A 26,798-nucleotide genomic window follows, 5' to 3' on the forward strand; every position below is an offset into this window, starting at 1 on the left:
AGAGTTGATGTCTCAGTCGTATTAAAGTTGAATGGTCACAATCGTTGCTTTTCTTGTTCCTGCAGGTACGGTGGATGAGGAGCCGTCTTCTGTCACAGGAAGGAAAGACTCTCTGAGTATCAACCTGGAGTTTGTCAAGGTCAGCTTATCCAGGATGAGGCGCACCGGATGCCCCACCTTCATTGAAAGCTTCATTCCCGCTAAAGGGGGGAAAATGGACACCACCCTCATCAACATCTCAGGTACGCACTCATCCTTAAAGAATGGCTTTTCTCTTTTAGACATACAAGAGGTCACACTGACAGGCATCTGGAAGACTTAAATTCAGGGAGCACTCTCAGAAGTTACGGAATTTGTGCATGAATATATATATCACAACACAAATTATGTAGGTAATAGTTTTACATGTCTACGATTGTTTAAGTGTTAAAGCTGTTACATGCTCCACAAGAAGTGAGAAATGTGTTCTCACAGCAGAGGTAAATGGTTGCATTTTAATGGAAAAGAAAAAAGAGTCTCAAGTGTTAAGAATGACCAAGCAGTGTTATAAAGAGTAGTTATAAAGTTTCATGGCCACGGGCAGGAATGACCTCCTGTGGCGTTCTGTGGTGCATTTGGGTACAATGAGTCTGTACTGAAAGTACACCTTAGACTTGAGAGTTCTCACAGCTTGTTCTCGACACCTCAACCACAGAACCTTTTTCTTTTTTTTTTTTCCGTTTGGTGTCTCACAACTATTCTGTAATTGGCCAGAAATTGGAAGTGGGCGTGGTTAATGTGGAAAAGCATTAGAGATGGGCATAGTGTGTGTGTGGGTGCATGCTGTCGTCGAAACAACTGGTCGACATCCAAAAATAAAGAGAAGGTGCTCTATTGGATTGTAGATCTAATGACTGTGGAGGCCATTGGAGCACAGTGAAGTCATTGTCAGGTTCCAGAAACCAGTTTGAGATGATATGAGCTTTGTGACATGGTGCATTATCCTGCTGGAAGTAGCCATCAGAAGATGGTCCACTGTGGTCATAAAGGGATGGACATGGTCAGCAACAATACTCAGGTAGACTGTGGCATTTAAACCATGCTCAGTTTGTACTAAGGAGCCCAAAATGTTCCAAGAAAATATCCCCCACACCAATACACCATCCAAATGTTGCAGCTGAAATTGAGACTCGTCAGACCAGGCGACATTTTTCCAGTCTTTTATTGTCCAATTTTGGTGAGTCTGAGTGAACTGTAGTCTCAGTTTCCTGTTCTTAGCTGACAGGAGTGGCACCCGGTGTGGTCTTCTGCTGCTGTAGCCCATCTTCTTCAAGCGTTCAGAGATGGTATTCTGCATTCCTTGGTTGTAACGATTGGCTATTTGAGATGGTTGTGTGTGAAAATCCCAGTAGATCAGCAGTTTCTGAAATACTCAGACCAGCCCGTCTGGCACCAACAACTATACCACGTTCAAAGTCACTTAAATCCCGTTTCTTCCCCATTCTGATGCTCAGTTTGAACTTCACCAAGTTGTCTTGATCTCCTCCAAGTGACTAAATGCAATGAATTGCAGCCATGTGATTGGCTGATTAGCTGTTTGTTTTTAACAAGCGATTGAACGTGTACCTAATAAAGTGGCAAGTGAGGGTATATACTATATTGTTGCATATAAACTTAGCCCAAAGTTTAGCCCAATTCAGTGTTAAATGTTATTATGTTTATTCTGGAATCAAGCAGTGTCCCATTCCCCAGTGATCAGACGGGATGTTTGATGTGATGTACAGCAGAACCGCTTATTTTCCTTGTAGATTGCTTATTTAGAAGGTGACGTTCTCTCCTCAGCTGTGTGTGACATCGGCTCGGCCTCCTTCAAGTACGACATGAGGCGCCTGAGTGAGATCCTGGCCTTTCCGAGAGCCTGGTACCGCAGAAGTATCGCCAGACGCCTATTCTTAGGAGACCAGACCATTAACCTCCCAGGTAAGGGCTTTGTAGTAGAATTCAAAGTCAGAGACAACTTGTTTACTCAAACATTCTGTTTGGTTGCTGGATTTACACCAAGCTTTTCTGAGCTTGTGTCAGTGCTGCTCTTCTCATAAAATGGTCACTCAGTTTCTGATGCGCTTCTTTCAAATGAATTTTTAAAGTTTTCAGATAAATATACCCAAAGAAATAAGGAAAAGAGAATGGAACTGCAACAAGGAAACTATACTTGGAAATAAGAATAATAATCCAACCTCCATCTTCTAACCTTTGTGGCTTCAGCCTCGTGTTCAATTTTAACATCCCATCTCACTGACCTTCTTTTGGCCAACAGTTCCTCCCATCGCTCCCTGTTGACATTTACGAGTCTGTCCTTTACTTACCACTCAACCTTTACCTTGCTCCAGCCTCTGGCCCCGCCACCCCAGACTCGGCCGAAAACGTCACCCAGCATCTCTCCCCGGAGTCCAGCCGCAAAGCCTACTGGAGGACCTGGGACGGCAGCACCGGGACGCAGCACATGCCCCAGTCCCCCAACGTCTTTTCTGAACACTCAACTGGAAGCAACATGTCCCCAGGCGGCGTGGGCCACCTCAAGTCCCCCGCGCCGGGTCGCACCAGGAGCGTGTCCGATTCCTCCGCTCCGAGGAGAGGTACTTACAAACACCTGATTTGTATTTGTGATGTAAACTTCCTTTGATTAGTTTTAGGTGAACCTCAGAAAATACAGATAAAAACCCGAATGTGATGAAGATTTCGACCTAATTTCTCTTCATTTTTTCCCCAGATTCGGTGACTAAGACATCCACTCCTGCCTTCAGTAAAAACGGCAAGGCAGCTGGTCAGCAGGGGGCGCCGTGGGAGACGCTGGTGGTGTTCGCCATCAACTTGAAGCTGCTCACCGTGCAAATGAACATGAGCAACGTCATGGGAAACAACACGTAAGCGGTTACACTGTTTGTGCTAGAGATCGGCCGATATGGATTTTGTTGGGCAGATACCGACGATGCCCGATACGTGCTGCCTATTTTTCTGAGCCGACGTTTGGAGCCGATACTGCTTTTTGTCCCACCATTTACATAAAATAGATAAAAATGACACAATGCTAACAAATGTTACATGTCTCAATTTAACCAAAAACATAAACATTTATTGAACTCAATACTTAACGCTCTTATGCATACAACATCAAAAAATAAGCAGGGGTGATTAAGATAGGTTAAGATAGTACTTTATTGATGCGCATTGGGGAAATTCAAATGATTCTTGGGTCAGAGAAAAAAAAACACAAAGGTATGATCGGCAACCCTGCCTGAGAGACATCATTTGTCTCTCTTTTTGGACTGAACAGGCCCTGCAGACTCCAATCTAATCTGCTTCACCTTGACAGAGGCAAATGTGCCAATTACTTTTTCTTGCTTGACTCTCAATTACAGGCACTTTGGCTTTAACACATATTCCAACCAAAAGCAGCGTAAAATAGCAGCACAACAGCTCCAGTCTAAACTGTTGACAGTGGATGATTAACAACCTGCGGTATTAGCTTGACAGAGAGAGAGAAAAAAATATCAGCTAGCAACTCCTACTTAACAACAAATACATTAACAGTTGAGGCTGTTGCTATATAAAGTGAAGTAAGGGATAAAGTGAATAGATCTTTTTTTGGGACTGTTTAAAAAACAAAACAAAGAAAATAAAAGTGTTTTTTCAACTCTTATTTTTAGGGGTACTCAACAGACCTATGAGCACACGCATTTTCCAGCTTCCAGCTGCATGAGCTCTGTTAGTGGGGGAGGGGCAATGTATAGGCTGCACAGGGCTGCCTGTGGATGCGCCTGTCTGTAAATCTTGATGGGGAGTGGGGGAAAAATCTGCGAACTCACCCACGTATCAAACCGATACCGGCAAAGAATACAAATATCAGCCCGATATATCGGTTGATCTCTAGTTTGTGCTATTTACTGTTAAGCATCAATTTCCAAGGATTAAATATTACAACTATAGTGGAATGACAATTCAATATTTTAAAATATGAAAAAATAAATAAATAAATGAAACCTATAAGAGTAACAAGCGAATAGAATATGAGGATTAGATCGCCACTAAAGAAAACTTTTAATGGATGGAAAGTAAATACCTTTGATCTCCGAGCGTGTCATGATTTTCAGCCTCTGATATTTGTCGGCCTGCCCCTCTTTTAAGCTTGTTAGCGGCTAACCAGCAAACACTGTCCTCTCGGAACGAGCAAAGAGCTGGTCTGATTGGATCTATCTGTTACTCCTCTGAATTCATTAAGCCCCAGCACAGGTTGGCTCACCTCAAACCAGGTCAGGACCCAAACTAAATCAGCGATCCTTCATCCTATTTATCAGACAAGCGTCTCTAACAGTTCACCCCTAACCAACACTCTTCAGATGATACATTAATTAGTAATGTTTACACCTACACGGGCATCGGTGTGATGTCTGTTTTCACCCCTCAGGGCTCGTATAGAATCCTCTGAGTGATGATTAAAGTTTGTCTTTAACTTGAGGATCTGTCTCTATAATAACTTACATGGAAGTCATGTAGTCCCAAAGAGGCTGGAAAACAGGAGCGAGAGTAAAGCTGAGGGTTATGAACATAATTTATTTAATAATCGTCGGCTGCTGCACTGGTTCACAGCGGCTGTACGCCTCTGGGGTGCCTCTCATCCTCTCATCGACACCGCGGCCCTTATGGCCCTTTATCGCCCACTCTTATGGGCTCAATTCATCTCTCCTACACTGCTGTATTTCACCAGTCAACACTGTGTGCGGTTGTTCCAGCTTTCATCTCTACTGCAGAGAAATCCAGCTGAATCAGTGACAAACGCGGGCGCCCTCATAACTAAGGCAGCACTGTTTTATGAGCTCTTCGTCATCATAAAGTGAAAAATAAACCCCGTCCCACTCTGGAAATGTGCGGCGTCCTTAAATCACACCTCCAGCCTCCACCTCGCTCAGAAAGAATCAGAATCTCCGATTCGAGTAAATGATCTTCCGTCGTAAAAAATATTCGCGCAGACGCTTAGAATGGCTTTAAACTGACAGACAGACAGTGCTTTTCGGTTACTTGTGTTTACTCCTGGGTCGCCTCTAGTGATGAGTCATTTATGTTTCATAGAGAGCTCCTCTCCATTATTCAGCAGCATTTCAGAAACGCTCACGGTTGTGTTTGCCCCCCCCCACAGCTGGACGACCAGCGGGCTGAAGAGTCAGGGCCGGCTGTCGGTCGGCAGCAACCGAGACCGAGAGATCAGCATGTCTGTCGGCCTCGGCCGCTCCAAGCTCGACTCCAAGGGCGGGGTGGTGGGCGGCAATATAGACGTGAACACCCTGGAGATGGTCTGTAAGTAAACAAAGCGTCGACTTTTCCGACATGTCTGGGGTTTCTGCAGCTCGTTAGCAGTTCTTGTTCTAGCAGAGCGTGGATGTGGAGCTGAATCCAGTTCTCCCATAACCCTGGGAGCCGTGCACGAATAAAACACAACAAGAAGAACAATTCACATTTTACTCCCACTTGTTACACCTACAGTGTGCATAGGGCCTGTATTTTTATTGCATTTCTGCTCGAAATAAGCTCATGTACAGCTTGACTGTGCTTAGGGAGTAAAATGAATAGAATTTGTAAGAGTAAATATAAATATTTCATCTGTTGCAGCTTTGCTATAAGGATTATTGTTATCTGCAGCTTACATTGTACAGTATTTATTAAAGACGAAAAATAGAAATAAGCACATAAAATACTACATTAAAGTTTGATTTAAATGTACTATTTCTGCAGGTAACAGATTTGTTTGAGCGTAACATTCTTTGACAGGATGGATTTCGTAAAAAATCGGTTTAAAATGCATTTGCCTTTCCGCGTTCTTCCATCTGTACGCGGCTGACCTTTCTCCGTCCATTCCGTAAGCTCACATCTCGGAGCACCCGAACCAGCAGCCCAGCCACAACATCCGGATCACCATGGGCTCGACGGAGGCGCGGGTGGACTACATGGGCTCCAGCATCCTGATGGGAGTGTTCAGCAACGCCGACCTGAAGCTGCACGACGAGTGGAAGGTCAACCTGTGCACGGCCGACACCAGCCTGTCGGAGAAAAGGTGCGGTTTGACACCGGCAGGAGGTTATCGAGCCTCCTGTTAAGTGCTGTTTATTCAAATCCTGTGTATTTTCTTTTGCACCTTGTTCACTTTAAACGCACGTCATCTAAAATTGGAGATCTCTTAAAACGTCCTCAGGCGGCCTGCGCTTATATCTTTAAGTGTAGAACCGAGGGGGGAAAAAAAAATCTATCAGTGAATCGGGATTCATGAAGAAAAGCGGACTAACATTGATGTTTATTGCCCACATCACAGAACGCTTGAAGAACTAACATGAAAAAAAATAAGACATCTGGACCGGAGGCTGCGCGTTTGAATCTGTTATGAATAGAGAAATTACATTACGTTAGGTCTGGTATGTGGACGCTCTTCTTTCATCTGCAAGCTCTTTTTTTTTTTTTTTTACCCTGCTCTCTCTCTCCGCAGTGTGATCTTCATCCACGGAGACTTGCAGTGGGATATTTTCCAGGTGATCATTTCACGCTCCACCACGCCAGACCTCATCAAGATCGGCATGAAGCTGCAGGAGTTTTTCACTCAGCAGTTCGACACCAGCAAGCGGGCCCTGTCCACCTGGGGCCCCGGCTCCTACCAGCCCCCCAAAACCCCCGTCATAAACGCTGAGAAAGGCACCGCGGAGCTTTGTAAGCATGCCCACAAGTATTCCAAACACATAAGGCATTCACAGCGCTGCGTATAGGAAGTGAAATCATTTGTAATTCTAATGAGCCTAATTTGTATCCCACTTTTTCAAGCAGTTGACGAGCTTGTTCAGCAACTCAGACGTGCTCATGAGATAATCAGAAACAAAAAAGCACAAGCGGCATACATTTAAAAGATTGAAGGCTCTATGAGGATTTAAAAAAAAACAAACAAATAAACCAAAAATGTTCCAGTCCGAATTCATTTGTACGCCTGCGTCCATGCCTCTTCTCATTCTGTGTTTCCTTAACCGTCTTTGTCACGCAGACATGGACGCGGCTCATCACCGCCACTGGCCCGGGGTGCTGAAGGTAATCGCCGGCTGCCACATCTCCCTCTTCCAGATGCCTCTGCCTGAGAACACTGTGCAGCTGGGTGGATCAATGAGCCTCCACGGCAATCACATGACTCTGGCCTGCTTCCACGGGCCCAATTTCCGCTCCAAGTCGTGGGCTTTGTTCCACCTGGAAGAGCCCAACATCGCCTTCTTGACGGAGGCTCAGAAGATCTGGGAGGATGGTGAGGCAAAATGTCACTACGGAGATTTGCACTGTATAAAACACATTATTCATACCACACACCGAAAATACTCTCTTTGGTTTCACAGTCCAGCCGTGATAAATAGTCCACACATGCAAATGAATACATTTAGTTTTGGCTCCACGGTCTCCGTTTAATCGCTGACATTTGTCACTGTCACATCCAGGCCCCAAAGACGACTCTACCTACATTGTGCAGACGCTGGATTTCAATCTCGGTCATAACACAATGGTCACAAAACCGTGTGGTGCCCTTGAAAGCCCAATGGCCACGATAACCAAAATCACTCGCCGGCGTCACGAAAACCCTCCACACGGAGTCGCTACCGTCAAAGAGTGGTTCAACTACGTCACTGCCATGAGGAATGAAGGTAAGCGTAATTATACGTTCATGTTGTCTATTGCTGCGTTTCCATTGCCCCTAGAAATGCGTAAAACCAGAATATTGCGATATAAGACTGAAACATTTCAAAAAACCTCTCAAATATCGCTAAAATATCACATTTCCCCGTCACCAGCGATGGCACAGGGGGTCAAGTGACCAGTTCATTTGTAGCCCATCTTCCTCAAAGTGAGCTATACAGCTATGATGATTGGTTCTGAGCTGTGTTAATAATTATAATAGAGAATAAAATTGGATTAAAAGTTAAAATATGCCACAGTGCTCAGCCTATGGAGAAAGTTGTGGTAGCTGCTGTAAGAACTGTATGTCAACTGATTTCTCTCTATTATGTGAGCTAAATGTTAATGTCTCTCTTTGACATTTGATAGGAAAAATAAAACCATACTTTCATTAATGTATACCTTGATCTGAAAAACACCCAACACTGCTTTACAAATGAATGAAGTTTGAGGTTAACCAACCTTATGCTATCCTTATGCTAGCTTTATGCTACCTAGTTAACTAGACTAAAAGCTTGGAAAACTAGCAGCTGCCGTCATATATACTGTGAAACCCATGTGCACATGTAATTTATGTCCATGTAGACAGCCAAATTAAAATTGACACGTAACTTCACCTCGGTTACTACTAAGTTATTATGGCCAGCATGCTAATGTTATAATGGTAATGCTCAATGACAGTAAGACTAGTTTAATTTTCACTCTTTCTGATTTTCTATCATTTTTCTGAGTAATTTCAAACGTTTAATTGCGATGAATGAACACGGGGAGACTGAGGAGAAGGTAAACACAGTGACTGATGAGGCGACTGGGCTACAAAGCATTTAACAGGCTCATTTAAGATATTTAAAGTAGATATGCTGGGATATTTAAGTGAGGGCCATTGGCAGTAACATTTATAGGCCCGTTAAAGGTGGAAATAAGACATTTATTTCAACATAGCACATCCACCCCATAGGGTTACACTGTAGAATCTTCTCTTCTAACATGGCGCCCATTATTTGAGTTGGCCAGACTCTCTCTTATATACGACTCTGGTAGGAGCCTACCTGCAAGCAGTAATCTGTTCCATGGATGGAGCATGTATCGATGTGTAAAAGAAGACACGGTTTGTGGGAAAGAGCTAAATCCGAGAAAAGCCTTTAAGAGACAGGACCTGGCGTGCAGCTATGGATGTATGCATCATGTTTTCGGGTTGTCTCATTCTCCTGACCTGGATATCTCAGTGAGGCCTTTAGGGAATTCCTTCAAATTTACCACAAACATCCGCTTATACTGAAGGATGAACTAATTAAAGTTTGTGTCCTCAAACGACATACTTTTTACCCTCTCTCAAGAATTCCTTAAACTAGATTCTTGTTCATAAAGCCTCCAGAATATACATTACATAGGTGACATGCATGTATCTGCAGAGAGGAACACAAGCGTGAGGCGGTAATTCTCCTCATCCCTCCTGTCCGTTCTATCCTAGTACAGATCTCTTTGCAATAGTTGAATCCACAGTCCACATCGTATCTCGATGTGATGTGAAATGTGTTGAGATCACTCAGGTGATCTTAATCCCACACAGACCTACATTTAATTCACATGAAACCATTGGAAACACCTCTTGGTATACCATAGCAACTGTTCCCTAGCAAGCGTTACAGCTCGGATTAGCTGCTCACGTGGTTTACGAGACAGAATGAGTCTTAACTCGAGTGACAAGTGGAAAAAAAAAAAAAAAAAAAGTTATTTACTTAAAACTTTCCACATCTTCAGAGAGCTCAGGCTAAAAGAAGACAGACAGCGTTTCCTCTACCCGCTCTCAGGCTCGCAGCTGCTGCCTTATCTTAAACGTTAAAATAAGCGCGGATAGCATTTGACAAGACAGAAAAGTAGAGAGCTGTGAACGTGACCTTAAAGTGGAAAGCGTGCCGACGCGTTTTATCTCTCGTTTTAGAGCTGAACCTGCTCAGAAACGTAGAAGCCAACAACCAAGAGAGCGGAGCGGCTACCAAAAGCTCCAGTCTGCTGAGCAGCTTCCGCAGCTCCTCCAGCTACAACCACGAGACCGAGACCATCTTTGCCCTTCCCAGAATGCAGCTGGCCTTCAGGTCCAGTCACGTACAGGACCCAGAGGAACCTTCTCTGTCAGGTGGGATTGGTCTTCATGCTACAGTAGGACAGTAAAGCATCTGTTCCAGCCTGATCCACGTATGTCCTTTCAGCGTGTTAGTTAGTCTGTTCCAGTCAGCAGGCAAATCTGACGGCAGGTTTTTGTGATGAAACAAATGCAAGTAGATCACATCAGAACTTAAAGTTAAGACATTTTTCAGCTTGAACTGGGTTTTTTGTGAAGGTGAAGGGGATCATGAATGCCAGAAAGCTAAAGAAAATGGAAGGACCCAGTCAGTTCCTGACCTAAAACAGGGATGTTCAACGTTTTTCAGGCCAAGGACCCCAAACTGATGGAGAGATTAAGTAGAGTCCCCCACCTACTATATGTGTTCTATATTAAACTTGGCTTAGTGCTATTAATAAATATACATTATTATTATAAGTTTGCATTCAGTATTAAGCTATATCCCTTATCCCTTTCCTAAAATATGTTGGATTCATGTTCATGTGTATTTAAAGAAATTTAAATACATGGGGGAAAATTATAAAAAACAAATATAAAAAAATGTCTAATCAACCAAAGATTTAGCGGCCGCCCTGTAGTACCTCCGCGGACCCTCTAGGGGTCACGGACCCCCTGTTGAACACCTATGACCTAATGCCTATTATTCTCAAGTCAAGATTAGTTCAGAGGTGCGCTTATGCAGTGAGGATAATGTTTTTATATTTTCATTTTTTTCCTCTGAATTGTGTCACATTGGTTTTCAGAGCCATTGCCCGGGTTGTGATTTTGTAATAGGAGCCATCTGTTGCGGCAGTTGTGTGTACACAAAGAAAAAGTAATATATCTGGTTCTGCCGCGCCGATTGTGATCCTTTTTTTTTTATTTTAAACAGACCATCAACTCTGACAACGTGATCAAAATCACAATGCCAAAATTCTGTTAAACTAATTCCCCTCGGAGTCCTATTGGCGCCAGGCTCACGTCGAGTCAGTTTTGACTCACATTATTGAAATATAGCCACCGTGAAAGGCTGAAAAACGGCCAAGCATGGCTGTTGGAGTGCGTTTAAAAGTGATTTGGTGAAACAAAATAAGTGACAGCCGTCGCACCGGTGGAGCGGTGAAAGATGTGGAGGCCACCCCAGCTTTGATTTGTTATGTGTTTGTGGCCACATATCACAGCTTCACCGCTTCCCAAGGAAAATAACTAGTGCTCCGTTGCCTTTTTACCTTCCGAATACACCAGTGCGATGAGCCACGACTGCTCGCCGCTCCTTATCTTTGATTCTTTGTTTTCATTTGTTCCAGACTCGGACAGCAAACCCAAAGTGGAGTGCAGCGTGGTCACGGAGTTCACCGACCACATCTGCGTCACCATGGACGCCGAGCTCATCATGTTCCTCCACGACCTGGTGTCAGCCTACCTGAAAGAGAAGGAGAAAGGTTTTTGTCGCTCATTCACTTGTTCAGTCGGGAAGAAAAACACTGTTTAGTCGTTTCAGCTGCTCACAAATCCCGTGAGTCACGCAGCCGCGAAAAAGCACCGTTCAGAATCCCGGGCGCATCACTGTAGAGCTTGTCAAGAGAATGACTCATCGAGCTGTCAGAGGACGAGTCATGAGGCGCACATCTGTCTGCCTCCGTACCTGCGAAGCTGTTTGTATGCGTTTGGACGCATTTTTGTAGAAGCAGCATGAGACGCAGGCAGCTGAGTGTTATTTTCCCTCTCAGCGGGGAGGTCAGGGAGCCGGACGCACGCTGCATTTTAATGGGCTTCACATTGTCACAAAGGAGCAAATTAGCGCTGTTTATGTCGGCGCCCTTGCATTTTTCACGACACTCAAAATAGTGCCACCGCATGTGTTGATGCCGCAGAAAGAGAAGAAAGGTTTTTTTTGTGCTGATTAATTGAAGTGAGCCAGATGGGCATTTGAATGTAAATAGATATAAACTGCGGCGTCGCTCTCAGAGATGTTAACGAATGCGTGTCGCTGAGATTGCGTTTGTGTAAACGGAAACGTCTCTTGTGTCCCCAGCCCTTTTCGCCCCGCGGATGTTCGCGGCTCGGCCGGGCCAGAAGAGCCCCACGGCTCTGCACGACGAAAGCTCCGCGGACAAGGACAAGGACGACGGCATCAACTACACCACGGTGGACTGGAGGGAGTTCATGTGCAAAACCTGGCACTTGGAGCCCACTCTCAGGTCAGTTTCCGCTCCGCCGCGCCCGCTGTTTCCGTTAGGCCGCGTCAAATTGAGCTCATTCATGAATAATGCTCATTGAAAAGAGGAAATGGAAAAGAACACTGAGTGAAACCAGGTGAGTGTGTTTCTCCACAACCTTGTAACTGCAGCTGATGGTGACACACAGGCCAAATATCTAGATCCACATTAAAGCTTTAATTGGTATCATACCTTCTTCTTTTATAACAGCTTTAAAAAACTGCTGAGCTTCACAACCATTTTTGCCGTTTAAAGCAGTAAAATATCATTTGAAAAACTATTTCTAAGCATTTGGGTTTTGTCAGGTTGCAGAGATCCTCATTTAATTTTAAGATTTTAATTAGAAAGAAAAGTTTGGTTGTAGCTAAATCGACTTTAGGACTTCCCAAAACAAACAGAAAACATTGTAAAGCAAATCCAGATCAACTGCGTGAACAACAAAGAGAACAAAAAGACGTATGAAGAAGGCGACCCTTATGTGCATGTATCCACGGCTGAACTCTTCGTATGTCCTCCAGGCTCATCTCCTGGACGGGCCGGAAGATCGACCCCGTGGGAGTGGACTACATCTTGCAGAAGCTCGGCTTCCACCACGCCAGGACTACGATTCCCAAGTGGCTGCAGAGGGGCGTGATGGACCCCCTGGATAAGGTGCTGTCCGTGCTCATCAAGAAGCTGGGCACCGCCCTGCAGGACGAGAAGGAGAAGAAAGGCCGAGACAAAGAGGAGCACTGAGGAACTCCGACACTCCCACCACTGGAATAAAAGCTGTGCATATGTTCTCTGCAGGTCACAAACACTGGATCACAAAGGCCACTACTGTACAGTTTGTCATTTTACCTGCTAGACCCTGTGAATTTCAACATAGTTGTTTACTGTGGTGCTTTCCACTAGCAGCCTGACGCGTTTTGCACCGATGTTATTTTCTGTACATTTTGAACAAAGTAGCAGAAGCTCGTTTTCTTTGACCGCTTTAAAGGTAAAACCCTGCCTCTTTTTACCTGTTGTAAATGACCTTACTGAGACCGCTTCAACGTTTTGTTTTAAGGCTCACCGATCGTTGATGAGAAATGATTTCTTAAACCATTGCCTTTTCTTTGTTTCCCATGGAACACGTGGTAGGTATGCTTTATGTAATTTTATAGCATAGCTTTACGATATTTGACAGCAGCTCTTGATTCTTTGACGTGAACAAATAAACACTGGGAGGTTTTCCGGCTCGTCGTCCCCTCAGTCGCAAGGATGGCGTCGGCTTGTAATTATAATTTTTCAACCGAGATCATTATTTATGGGTACGTTGAATGCAAAGTCTGTATTAGCTTGGTGTTTCAAGCTTCTCCTTGTCTTTTTTAATCCACACGGTAGAACCAGTGTATATAGTTAAATTTCTTAAATGTGTTGATTTCTTAACTTAATAAAATTATTGCCATTCAGTTTTGAACGATGAAGCCGATGTCTGTTGTTTTTCAGGATTCATTTGCTGAGGCAAGGTGAGTTTTAGTGTTGTGAGTATTGATCAGACATGTCTGATTTTTATTTTTTGTTTGTTTGTTTTTTCTTCTTGAGCTTTGTACGCCTTTACTGATAGGGACAGGAAGCTTGTGAGAGGGTCAGCAGCAAATAGGCCCCGGATCCACTGCTGATGGAATATGATCCTGAATGACCGGTGCCCTAAACTCTGCTGTCGGGTCACTGATTTATCAGGTAAGTCTTACAAAAGAATTGGCTGCAACTTTATCCATTATGTATCTGTTAGGTTCATCCTAGGACTATTTATGCACCTGGTGAACCAGCCTGCAACAGGTCGTGAGAGAACGACAACATCAGAATTTTATTTATTTTAAATTTGCAGACAGCGTAGGCCAGAATAAAAAACCCAAGTAAGGTGGCTCGTAAATATTTGCATTTTACTGCAAAAACAGTCAACAGCTTCCCCAGCTCTGGATATTGCCCAGGCGCAGATGTGAAAAGACGGAAGTAATGGAAAATATTTATTTTAAATAAGATGCGTCCACCGAGGATGTTGCCACCAGGAACGGTTTTGAAATGAGATGACACGCACACAGAAAAATGCGTAGACATGTATATTATGTGGAAACAGAGAAACGAACCCCTTTGCTTATCAACCCACGCGTGTACTGCAGAAGGCCAGAATTTGGAGCTGGAACGGCATAAAACTTCTTCAAAGAACCAACGACCTCACTGGTTCTCAGAACCACAACTGATTTTAAAGCCGAGTCCCAGAAAAATAAAGAAAGAACTGTTGGGCTTTGTTGCTTACACCTGATCTGGACGAATGGAGGTAAGTGTGTTGTCTACAGCCCTTACTCTAGAGTAGCAGCAGGGCTTTTTGCACCAATGGGACGTGAGAAGTGAATGTGAGCGCAGATTCTTAGATTTCTTAGCCTTGAAGGCAGTGAACTAAACATCATGTATTTCAAACATCTGTGACTAAAATGTTCTCAAACTATCAGGAGAAATTTAGTTTGAAACCTTTCTGACAGTTCAGGAAGATTTGTAAATATTTTTCAATTTGTAAAGGAAAGAAAGAGGAAAAAAAATAAATCCATCATCCGAATATCCCTCAGATACATAGAAAATACTTACAATTAATTGTAAGGCCATTTACTTCTACTTTACTGATGCATTGAATGATGGAAGAGTATACCAATTTTATTTTTATTTTATTTTAAGTTTTGTAGCAGTGCGGTTGTCAAGGTTCTGACTTCAGCTCCATCTGTGGTGGTGGGGTTGTTCCCAGCAGTCTGGTTCCCAACAGGAATTTACTCTTAAGGTCCCAAACCTCTATATCTAGATTGTATTGTCCACCAGAAATAAACAAAAGATTGGGAACCAGAGCCTGAAGTCCAAACATCACTAAAAAGCAGCTTGTTTAAAAAGAGAAAATATTAAAAAATTAAATAAATAAATACGTAACCATAACAAATAAGTCAGGACTACAACTATAAGATGCTAAAACTTTGCGAATAATATCATCCACCTAACCTGAAAGCCAGCCCAGATTAACAGCTGGGAACTGATTATACCCTGGTTATTATGATTGGACTCTGTTGGTTCAATCAAATTTGTCTTTATGTCGTCTGAGCTCTGTGGAGTTTAATTTGTTCCCAACAAAATGTATCTGGTTGTTGGGCTCCAGTGCTATGTGTTGGTATTCACACAACAAACCGGAGAAAATGCGGCCTGCTTTGCTCAGTTAGCACCCTTAATGTGTGGTTCCAAAAGCTTTTCCGGTAGAAACGCAATACCGAGGGAGCGTTTAGTTTTGGACCTTTCTTTTCTTGTTGTAATTTGTAAATACTAAACCCCCGGAGATCCTCTTTAATGAAGTTTAGTTTCTGTAGGCGCTGCTCTTTCTCTGACCTAAAAGCCATTTTAGCCTTTACTGATCAATTTCAGATTTGTGAAAAAGTTTTGTGCAGAGGGAAAGGCTGCTGGCCAGATGAACTGAAATGAAACTTTTAATTAACTAGAAATGTGTGATGTTTTTTTTTATTTTTTTTTTTATTCTTCATATTGCTGCAATCAAAGCGAGAATGCAAATGCATTTTCTTTCTAGAGGCAGTCATTTGCTGCAACTCTTGTTTTTAAGGTCAGTTAATGAATAAATGTGTGTGTTTACAAGTATTCCTCTGGAATTTATAACCACCCCAAGTTGTTTCTTCCGATGTTTGTCAGTAGTGCTCCCCACGCCTTCTCCATCCACAGAGAGCCTGCTTAGCTCACTGCGCGCTTTTGTTAGTACAGCGTATTGAGTGTAAGACGCTTCACTAGCGCTAATCTCTTCCTCTGTGATCTCCCCCCTCACCACGAGCCATGTTCCACTTTTGGTTCCATGCCATGGTTTTGCATTTTTGATGGCGCGTTGGTGTGTGAAACAGGGCGTGCTGGCACAGTGGAGGGGAAGAGAACTGCTGGGTCTCCTCTGTGATGTCTGCTGTGAGATTACAGCAGTGTCACCTGAGGAGAGCCAGGCAGCTCCGTTTGAAGGCACGACTCGAGTCTTTGCTCTCGCTCGCCTGGGCCGGACATTATTTTTGATTTTCATTCTGCCCGCTGCACACACACACACACACACACACACACAGTCCCCTTTCAAGTGATTTCTAATTTACATATCGCTCCAGCACAATTCTTTTATTTCTTTCTCTCCCCGGAGCTATACGTACAAACATGAAAGCCGAGCGACTGACCAGTAGATGGAGTCAAAAGCCAGACGTCCATTAAGCCCAACCCCTCCTTAATGGCACATCTCCTCCCTACAGTATACTGCTGTGATGCTGAATTATAAAACAGACACTGAACGGGCAGCATTAAAAAGTCATGAAGTGGCCAGAGTTGATGAACGGCTTGAATTGCCTTCCTCTGTCCTTCCTATAGTCTCCACTGAGCTCTGGACTGCAGAGTGCATTAAGACAAACCAAGCATATGATAACAACATTCTCAATAACAAAACATAATATTGAGGCTAGTTATAATAGCAATTATAAAACCTTAATGATTCCCAGGCAATATTTCATTTTGGCTTCAGTATCTCTTTCAGTTACGGTCACCTTTATAAATGGTTTGTTGATTATAAATAATTTACTGATGCCTTACTCATCAATTCTGAATGTAAAATGATTTGAGATAATTAAGTCACAATAAGTATTTTACCACTTGTCCTCTTGTTTTTAGTGGATGTGTGGCTTAACATAGAGACTGGAGAAGGAATGTTAATGTGTTACCAGATCACTTGCTGCTTTATTTTAGATTTGCTTCAAATATTTACTGAACTAAACCCTGTGGTTGGACCAAGAGCTTCAATACCTGGTTAGAAGCAGATGCTGCTTTTAAACGTCCAGTGCATAGGATTTAGACACATTGGTAGCACTCTGCAGCCTCACCAGTGTTACCAGCTGAATACCCCTCCCTTTCCAGCTCAACGATGGACGATGCCACTTTAATGTGAAAATGTAAATGGGCCTCTCTGGAGTCTGCGTTTGGTTCGTCCTCACGGTTGAAACTAAATTAAAAAGAGTACTCTGCACAAAACTGCCTGCAATAAAAGTTAAGTCAAAGTTTACTTTTAAAAACAACCTCAGTTGACCAAAGTGCTGTACGGAGGTACAAAATAATCATACATACACTTAATAAAAAATAAAACAGTAATGGAATAAAAATAGGGAAGATAGGAATAAAAGATAAAGGATAAAAGCCAAGGCTATTTGTCTAGATGCTGAATGCCAAAGGAAAAAAGATGTTTGTTTAACAGTGTTTTTTTAAAGTGCTCGGTGGACTGTGCAGCTCTAACCTGGAAAGATAGGCTGTTCCACACTTTTGGGTCTGCTACTGAGAAAGCTCTGTCCCCACGAGTAGAGGGCCTGGACCGAGGCACTGCCAGGAGCAGCTGGTTCGATGACCTAAGTGCCCTGGTAGTTGTGTGAAGCTTCAACAGCTCAGTTAAATATGTATGGTACCAGACCATTTAAACATTTAAAAACAATTAATTAAAAATAATAATAGTAAAAAACAAAATTAACAAGCAGCCAGTGCAAAGAAGCAAGGACTGATGCGGTCATGCCTTTTCTTACCAGTCAGCAGGCCCATAAGAAAACTTTTGTTTATCAAGGTCACTGTCCAAGATGATACCAAGGCTCTTAGCAAATCTGTGGCAATATGAATTCAGTGTGCCAATGGTGCTGTCATGTCTACAAAAAAAAAGATTTAGTTTACCAAATAAAATGATCTTAGTGTTATTCTTGTTCATGGGCAGAAAGTTAACTTCCATCCAAGAATGAACATTGCTGAGGGCAACATGCATAATGAAAAGAGAAGAGGGCCAAAACTGGAACCTTGAGGTACCCCACAGCTCAGGGGGGACATGGCCGAAGAGGACTCCTTTCTGTGTGGTAGGACTTAAACCACTTACAAAACGGTACTGTTAATGCCCACACAAATATTCATACGTGACAGTAGGACCATTTAAAATTCTTAAAAGCGTGGTTTCTGTGCCGTGGCATGGCTTAAAACCATACTGGAATTTTTCTGAGATATTGTTTTGATCAATATGAGACTGCAGTTTCTCAAATGCTACCTCCTCCAAGACCTTGGAAACAAAAGGAAGCTTGGAGATGGGTCTAAAATTGCATAAAATCATAAATCTGATATGGACGGGAAAAAAGAGAACGTGCTTTCCCTTAAGGAAGAAAAAAAATATATTTAAATTATTTTGTTTTAATTAAATGTATTTACATTATTTATACAATAGCTCATCAACTGATGAATACTTAATTATATTATAATACATTAACTGAAAAATACACCTGGTCCATTTGTTATTCTGTAATGAGCACACCATGTTTGAACAATTCTCAGTTCTTCATACCAGAGTCTGGTAGCATGCCATTGGGATTTTATTATGAGGCATTTCTCCCCTGTACATGCAATTCAATCAGAGCTTGTCGTTGTTGTTGTACAGCGCTGGTTGCCAGATCTTTGTTTGAGCATTATTAGTTCCCAACAGAGCAAATTCAGACCAACTTTTCCTTGCAAAAAATCTGCCGTTGAACTTTTTTTCTATCTCTTTGTAGTTGTTTGAATGACCAAGAAATGTCAATCATCGCACCAAACAAAATCTCCAAAATTTGCAAATGATCACTGTGCTTGCTATGCCTGTTCAGGAATTCATCATTCATTCTTGGGTTGCAGAGAAATAATGTGTTAATTAGAGAGCTTTAAAGGTTTGATTGGCTTTTGCAGACCTTGGGTAGCTACCCCCCCCCCCCCCCCCCCCCCCCCCATTACCATTCTTAATGCTGAGCAAAGCATTATCCATTGACCTTTTTCACGACACCTGGACACAGGTGTATTGATGAAAGCTGCATTCCACTTAGCAGCCAATCTTCTTTTGTTGGTTTGGTCATGTCAGGACTTGATGGGAGACATAATGGAAGTGAGCTGAAGAGATGAAGACACCTGCGCTAGAACTCCTCTGACAAGTCAGGATGTACTGTATGCGTGATAAAGGGCTATGAAGTGGTATCGACCCTCTCGTTGGAATACAATCAAGTGATTTGCTGTTTGTTTGTTTTTTCCTTCTTAATGGCTTGTGTAGTGTATTAATGTTTTATGAACTGCATTCCTACCAAATACGAGAAGCATACAATAAAGGATTATTCTGACAGCCCAATACCATTTCCGTGCTTATTTTCCTGTAAGCATCACTGAACAGATCAATGACTAATAATATAGCCATGAGTTTTAAACTGCGGTGCCAAAATTGACCTCCAAACTCATTTTCTGGGATTACATTCCCCCCATTACTTTGATACTATCTTAACAACTAATTATGCAAATCTAATGACTTCTGAACTGTACTAAGGCATCATTGCAGAGAATGTTTTTATTGAGAGTATTTAAGACCATTTTGAAGATATTAAACAAAACCTAGAATCTAAAATGAACCTACAGGCAATTCCTTCAAAAATTGTTGGATTAAGAAACCCAACAAGTTCTACTTGTGCTGCAGTTTCACTGAATTGCTTTCTAAGAACTATTTCCACGCCTTTTTCATGTCACCCTGCATAAAAGTCCTTATTGGCCTAATGATGGATACAAAGAGCAAACACGTGATACCTTCAAGAATATTTGAAAGCCTGCCCCACAACACGAATGTGCCCATATGGCACAATAACGACTAAAGGACATTAAACTGAATACCGCAGAGCGCTGTTACAATGTACAGCAACTACTGTCTTAACATGAATGAGCAGATTGAGATTTGAGCTACGTTTTGATTGACTTCCTAATTGCCTGTTCCACTTCATCAGCCTTACTTCGATTTAATAATTCACTGTAACAATATGGCTTAGAAGGCTGAGAGGAGGAGCTGGTGGTTGGCTTGATCGTGACAATGTGGCCGTTGCCCATTGAAAAGTCTCTGTTGGAGCCGTGAAACGCTGCCATACAGAATAGATTAGTGTCTTCAGTTCCTTGGTGGTGACCTTCCTGACTGCCACGTTGTCTGACCCTCTGTTATGAACATCTGCCATGGCTGCTGGAGCTCTTTCATGCGTACTTGCTGGGAAACGGTGCTTCTGTACGAGTGCCAAGCTAGCAACCTCCTCCTGGGCCCACTAGCTAGTTTGATGACTGTCGTGTCCGGCACTCTTGTTACTTTAAGGAAGTGCTGGACTTGTGAAAACTTGGTTGTGGCTTCGATGTTGGCCTACTAATAATACAGTGGAGCCAGTTTTTTAAATTAAAGCTCATGAGTATATTCTCATATTGCTGATGAAGCATGTGACTGTGACTGTGACATGTTATGTCTCTAGTGTTGAAAAGTCCACAGAGAATTAATTTTCTGGGAGCTTCCCCAGAGAACGACACTGTATCAAATGTGCTGGCGTCTTTAAATTTCTTTTTTGTGGGGTTGTGCAGCTTGCAAGTGGGGTTGTGCAGCTTGCAGCTTCAGAGTCTTGGTCCAGTCTTACCTCTCTTACTAAAACTCCAACTCTATTTGAGAAGATGCAGTCTACCTGTCCAGTACCATTTTCTAAATTAAGTTAGCGGCTAGCTTTCACCGCACAGCAGCCATCTCTCAGAGTTAAAATGACTGAGAAGTTGCTGGAAAGCAAGTTCGTGCAAATCACTTTTAAAGATGTTAAAGTTTTAAATTCGCAATTAATGCACGTATGTTCTGCAATTATGACGTCATTCCAAACTGATGCTCTGGAAAGCAAGTAAAACTAATATTGCTCTGCGTGCGCCCTGCTTTGCTGCCAAACTGAATCCCAAAAGAAGAAAGGAGGCTGTGATATAGAGTGGAAATAAACAAACAGGCATTGATAAAGACATGGGCCTTTTGAATGGCGTGTTCAGCTTCAAGGTCCTGTCAGATGGTGCTCTCAACAGGAACTGATTTATCTGCATTTATTGTTGATGCGAACTGAGTTATTTACTGAGCAGGGAGCTTTCTGAGCAGCTAAAATGGTAATACAACATTAAAATATAAAATCCCTTCGAGGTACATTTGAAACAGATCTAAAAGAAATACATTTAAAAGGTGTTCTTAATTTGCGTTAACTATGGAAGCTATTGTGATTAATCGTGATTAAATATTTTAATCTACCGAATAGTATATGTAACCACATGTTTATACGGTTGTATAAATAAAATGTGTTTGCTGTACCCAAGAGGAAATGGGCAAACAGACTCAGAACTATTCGCCTCAGCTTTGAGATGCGGTCTAGTGTATTTCAGCTCACTGCTTTGGTTTCACTGACTGCTTCTATTTAGTCTTACCACTCTAATCCGCAGAAAACACCCCATAGATAAAATAAGTTAAGATTCAGATTTTTCTAAATATCAGTCAGGACTACGGATAACGGAACAGCACATAAATAGCCTAGTCAGCTCCCCTACACTCAAAGTGTAAAAACCTAATAAACAGAGGGATAACTTAATTATTTATGGATTACAACACAACGTCTTATTTTTTGGGTATAATCATTCATACTTACAATTCAAATTAATATTATTTCCTTTTCTATTGAGCTTTTTTATTTAGTTTTAATTGATCCGTTTGTTTCTTAACCTATATTTCGGATTTGTAACTTTCATTTCAGCATCAGGATAAATATCTGACATAAAAAAAATATATACATATTACATGTCTGAAACACAATGATGGCATCATAAGCAGCGTCTATTTAAGTCATACTAATATGACATAGCTTACACCCTCTATCTAAATACAGCTACGTACGATCTCATTAGCAATTTGGATTCCAAATTATGAAGTTCCCAGATAAGACCAGGTAAAGAAATAATTTTCTTTGTGTAATTTCTGAACTGAAGTAGTTATTCTTGATGGAACTTTTTATCTGAATTGAACTCAATAGACCATAAGTGAAATGTATTTGACTTCTGTTAAAAAACAAAATGACAAAAGGCTGATTTGGATGATGTGGTCACGTGGTCCATCTCTCTCAGTCTACAGCTGTCTGCTGAGTCTCACCCATGACCTGGGCGGAACAAATGGAAGAAGACTTGAGCAACTAACCAACACATAAACCATTTTTATGAGTTAACCAATTTGTGCTAAGTAACAGAGAATCTGCCTTCCACCGAGTTGAGCCCTGTTGCCGTGGATCTTGACACACTGTGCACTGGCAGAGAAACAGTTTGTAACCAGTCAGTTCTTTCAGGAAATTACAGCCCTTTAAGACCAGGAGGCATGTCACACTCCTGACCGCTCTGTCCTGTGGCACTTGTCAGACTTATCTCTGGCAGGGAGAGATAAAGTCTGCGGGTTCATCCAAACAACCCACAGCTGGCACTGACAGAGCTTCGTCACCGCAGGTACGCACACGCACTCACACATGGGTTTGCATTGTTATCTGCAATAGCCAATTTCAGCCAGGGTAACCAGAATGCTGAAAAATCTTCGGCAAATGTCACAAGTTGATTCTGCTCCTCCGTGAGAATCATTAATGAAATTAAGTGGGGAACAAAAGGAAAAATTGAAACCTCCCTCACTCCTTTTTTCTTTTTCTTTTCTTTGTTTTTGCTAAATTCTTCCTGAATAGGTAAACTTTTCTCAAGGCTCAATGTGAACTTGCTGAACTGCTTTCTTACAGCTTCAGTGACAAGATAAGATAAAATAAGATAATCCTTTAATTTATCCCGCAGTGGGATAGAGGTCTAAGACCTATTTGCATTAAAATCCTGACGGGCTAATTGAAGATACAAGAGCAGGAAGGATCAGGACCGTAGATGCTAATAGTCACCATTTAATAGTATATGAGCGTCTTTATTGTGCCTTTTCAGTCGGGCGGCTCTGACTAATGCCTCGTTAAACGTGGAGGAACAGAGTGTGTCTTTTGAGAGCTTACACAATGGCAACGGAGTGCACGCCACAGGTCGGCGAGACCTTTAGAACCTGTTTTGAGTAAGTTCCCCTCAGATTTTTCTGATGACCCTGGAGCACGCAAGCAAAATGGCTGTGGCCAGGACATTGCTGAGCCTCAATAGACCTCAGCGTTTGAGATTTGGCCATGAAATTTTAATGATCAAATCACTTAAGCACCAAGGTGGGTATCCGGCTCAATGCTGACTAGCTTCAGATCACCACCTTTCTAATCGGCTTTCTTCTCCTTTATGGGTTCACAACTCCTAGAAAGGCTCAGAGAGCTCAGTTCGAGGTTAAGTTCTTGTGTACGAGTTCCCAGGTGGCTGGTAAAACTGTACACCTCTCTGCTGATGAGTGGAAAACACCTGGTTATGCAGGTGGCACAGTTTAATAGTAAAATACAATTTCACAACCTAATATAAACCCACATGTGTGCAGGATCACTTCATATAAGGATGTTTATTTCTCAGTGTACTTTTAAAATGCTAATTTTTGACATTTAATTTGGACCTGTTTAAGTTTACTTTAGTGTAGGGAAATTCAAAGGTCATCTCTAATTTATGTGTTAATAGATTCCATTTTGTGTAAGATATGCGCTGACAGGCAATAAAGAAGATAGGTAGCAATGCACTGACAGCTTATTTATCCAGTGTTTAAAGCTAATCTTTAGTTTACCTTTAATTTTATATATAGACAATTAGAAACACATTTAAACCCACAATGGATAGAGTTTAAAACAAACATCATGGTTAAATAAAGACAATAAGTCAAAGTAAAGGGAGCATATTAAATTGCTCATTCATTACACTAAATCCCTTGCAGTCTCCTTGCAATTTATTCAAATAGTACTGTTTGTGCCCTGGTGGTAAAAAAACAAAAAACAAAACTTCAATTTAAAGTTCTTCTCTGGAGCTCCAGTTCAGGAGATGTGAGTTTAAAGGTTATTTTTATGTGCAATTGAGCTGTTTAGAAAAGATAGGGCAGAGAGAGAGAGAGAGAGAGAGAGGATGACATGTGACAGAGTTCCCAGAGAAACAGTTTGAATTTAGAGCAACATGAGTTCAGAGTTGCGTTTCAGCCAACACCCTCAGCGGGACGCCACTTAATCCATCTGTGCTGACAAACACCTATCAATAATGAAACTAATGGGAGACGAAGGCCAGCCAGATGTTCGAGAGACATTCGACTTAAACAGGAATACTGAGTTGTTTGTGTACCCGCAATGAATACAGATCCCTTACCATGGAAGCTTTTCAGTTAATCTCTAGCTTGGTTATAATGGGATGGTCTTTACATGGGCATCATGACATTAAACATATGTATGTGACATAATTTTGTTACAGTTGTCATTGTGATAATGTTGTTATGCTGTCATTTGACTGCATAATATAACATAATGTAGATCAGGGGTCTTCAACATTATTCAGGCCAAGGACCCCAAACTGATGGAGAGATTAAGTAGGGAACTACTATGTGTGTTCTATATTAAACTTGACATAGTGTTATTTATGAATATTCTATTCTATTCTATTCTATTCTATTCTATTCTATTCTATTCTATTCTATTCTATTCTATTCTATTCAAATATTACACATGTTCAGTTTTTCTTGTGCAACAATAATGTGGCTGTGCTACTGTCATTGACATAAACATACTTAACTGGTAGATATATATAACTGACAGATAAAGAAAATAACTGACTAATGCAAGTTTGAACTTTAAGCATAGCTAAATGTAGTAGGAAAGTTAATCACCAAGCCATTTTGACCTCAGTAGTGCGCTGCACTGTACGCTTCTCTGACAGAGTCAGTGTGTAATATGCAATAATGTGCAAAAAAAAATGTAAAAAATGTCTAACCATCCAAAGATTTTGCAACCCCCTTGCAGTACCTCCGTGGACCCCCTTGGGGTCGCGGACCCCCTGTTGAACATCTATGATGTAGATGATGCAGAGGCGTAATGGAAGGATGTTAGGAATCTCAGCATTTTTTTCAGTATTTTACACAGATATAAAAAGAAACTTCGACTGAACTATAACATATTAATCTTCCGTACGTCTCGTTACATCTGAAAACATCAGAATTCTTGAGCATCTGACCAGATGGACGCAGATGGAAACCAGCTGTGTCTGAACTGCATGTTGATTAGCCAGAACGTCCCAGTGTTAGATTGGAGGACTCTGCATCAACCATTGTGTGCAATCTTCTGAAATCCAACAACTGGACATCCTGGAAGCCAGACCAACGTAGCCATACACATTTTCAGAGCGCCATGGGTCTGATTGGTTGTAGGATTTTCTAATTGCATCTTTAGTTTTTTTTCTCCCCTAGTCATTGGAGTAAAATTAAGTGTCATTTTTAGGAGACTGTATAGGGACACAATCCATAACCTGGACGACCATAAAGGCAGTGCATTAGTAGCACTTAGCTACTGAGTGATTTGGGAGTTCGGTCCTATGCTGCCTTCAAATAGATGTTGTGAGTTCATGGTTACAAAGTGGAGAGACGTGCACATGAAATGATTGAAAACGCTGATGCAAGAAAATGTATCAGTTTCACAAACTACAGTGTTGCCAAGAGAACTCGACTAAACCGCTATTTACAAGTTTACCGTTAATCTCTGTCATATCTGAAAACATCAGCAAACACGTCAAGTTTGTGAACTCGATTTAGGAATGTCCTTTTTTTTTTAGAGGTCACAAATAGCACAAGAGTGGGGCGTTCATTTCTCACGAAAACGATAAACATGACTCTATTTTCAATCATCAAATGGTATATATTTCTCATGATTAATGTCTCCAGGACAGGCGGCCAGACTGTTTGAATGACAGAAGGCATCAGACTTTAGGCTGAACTTTGTGAAAGTCTGTCCCTGTTACTTTCTGCAAAGGATTACTGACTGAAGAGTTTCCAAATCGAACAGAAAAGCTTGTACAGTAGGAGAAAGATAGAAGACGAACCAATTTACAGCAGACTCCTTAATGCCCAAGAAAAGAATTCAGTCACACAAAGGTTGCTTTAAGATATGGAGGGATTAAAACAGGCGTTCCACCTAAATTCACTTACATTATAACGCCGGATACTTTAATCAGCACGGCCCCCGGTTCTTGGTATTGTTTGAACGCAAGATTGAAAAGTTTCAGAAATGCTTTGCTTGTGAAAATCTCAAGTTCACCTCACCTGCCTCCCCTGGAGGAAAACTTCGGCCTCATAGGCAGGGAGAGTGTAGTGAGAACAAGAACAAGAACGACCAAGGGAACGTGAGGATCATTAGCCTCCAGTCACGAGACACAAAGAAGGGTCTGAGTGTTAGAAAGCAACCCACCGGCACGGAGTCCAGACTCAGGCCAGGATCGACAATTTTAGAGTAATATCATTTTCAACAGCAGAGGCCTCGGACTGTGTCTCCCGTGTAAAACACAACCCAAAAAAGTGAGCTTTGTCAGACATAATATCAGAGAGAGATCAGTCACTTTGAAGCTTTGACACAAGGATTTCAAAGCTTCACAGAAGTTAAAGATGCAGGAGAGTGATCCGGTGCGATGCGCTCACTGCTGAGAGGGACCGGCAGAGCTTAAAAAAAAAAAAAAAAAAACTGGTCTGACATAATAAAGAAGTCTATTTCCTTCCACACCATGGAGCTGACACCAGACGCTAGAATATCTCACACTAGAATATCATTTTCCCTTCACGATAGGGGAACTCCGAATGTGTCAATCCATTTTACAATTTCAAATTCGGAAACGGTGGAGCGACATAGAGACATCTCAGCATTATGAAAGTTTGAACTAGGGACTAAACTAGACCGAGCTCAGATGCAGGCACAGACGAT

The 26,798-nt window shown here is 42.0% G+C and overlaps 1 protein-coding gene across 12 annotated transcripts in view; it reads left to right on the forward strand.

Annotated features, from left to right (window-relative positions):
• Nucleotides 1-13,492, forward strand: part of kiaa1109 (KIAA1109 ortholog) — a 78,810-nt gene extending 65,318 nt beyond the window's left edge. For all 12 annotated transcript variants that reach the window (XM_047610172.1, XM_047610177.1, XM_047610179.1 and 9 more), the window contains 13 exons: nucleotides 66-242; nucleotides 1,822-1,959; nucleotides 2,370-2,615; nucleotides 2,750-2,903; nucleotides 5,174-5,331; nucleotides 5,896-6,085; nucleotides 6,512-6,729; nucleotides 7,055-7,306; nucleotides 7,494-7,697; nucleotides 9,671-9,865; nucleotides 11,140-11,274; nucleotides 11,868-12,033; nucleotides 12,570-13,492. In XM_047610172.1, the coding sequence (XP_047466128.1) occupies nucleotides 66-242; nucleotides 1,822-1,959; nucleotides 2,370-2,615; nucleotides 2,750-2,903; nucleotides 5,174-5,331; nucleotides 5,896-6,085; nucleotides 6,512-6,729; nucleotides 7,055-7,306; nucleotides 7,494-7,697; nucleotides 9,671-9,865; nucleotides 11,140-11,274; nucleotides 11,868-12,033; nucleotides 12,570-12,786 (2,450 nt within the window). In that variant the 3' untranslated portion in view covers nucleotides 12,787-13,492. The remainder of the gene's footprint in view (nucleotides 1-65; nucleotides 243-1,821; nucleotides 1,960-2,369; nucleotides 2,616-2,749; nucleotides 2,904-5,173; nucleotides 5,332-5,895; nucleotides 6,086-6,511; nucleotides 6,730-7,054; nucleotides 7,307-7,493; nucleotides 7,698-9,670; nucleotides 9,866-11,139; nucleotides 11,275-11,867; nucleotides 12,034-12,569) is intronic.
• The last annotated feature ends 13,306 nt before the right edge of the window (nucleotides 13,493-26,798 follow it).

Source organism: Mugil cephalus, chromosome 17 (assembly GCF_022458985.1).
Source record: "Mugil cephalus isolate CIBA_MC_2020 chromosome 17, CIBA_Mcephalus_1.1, whole genome shotgun sequence".
Lineage (NCBI taxonomy): Eukaryota > Metazoa > Chordata > Actinopteri > Mugiliformes > Mugilidae > Mugil > Mugil cephalus.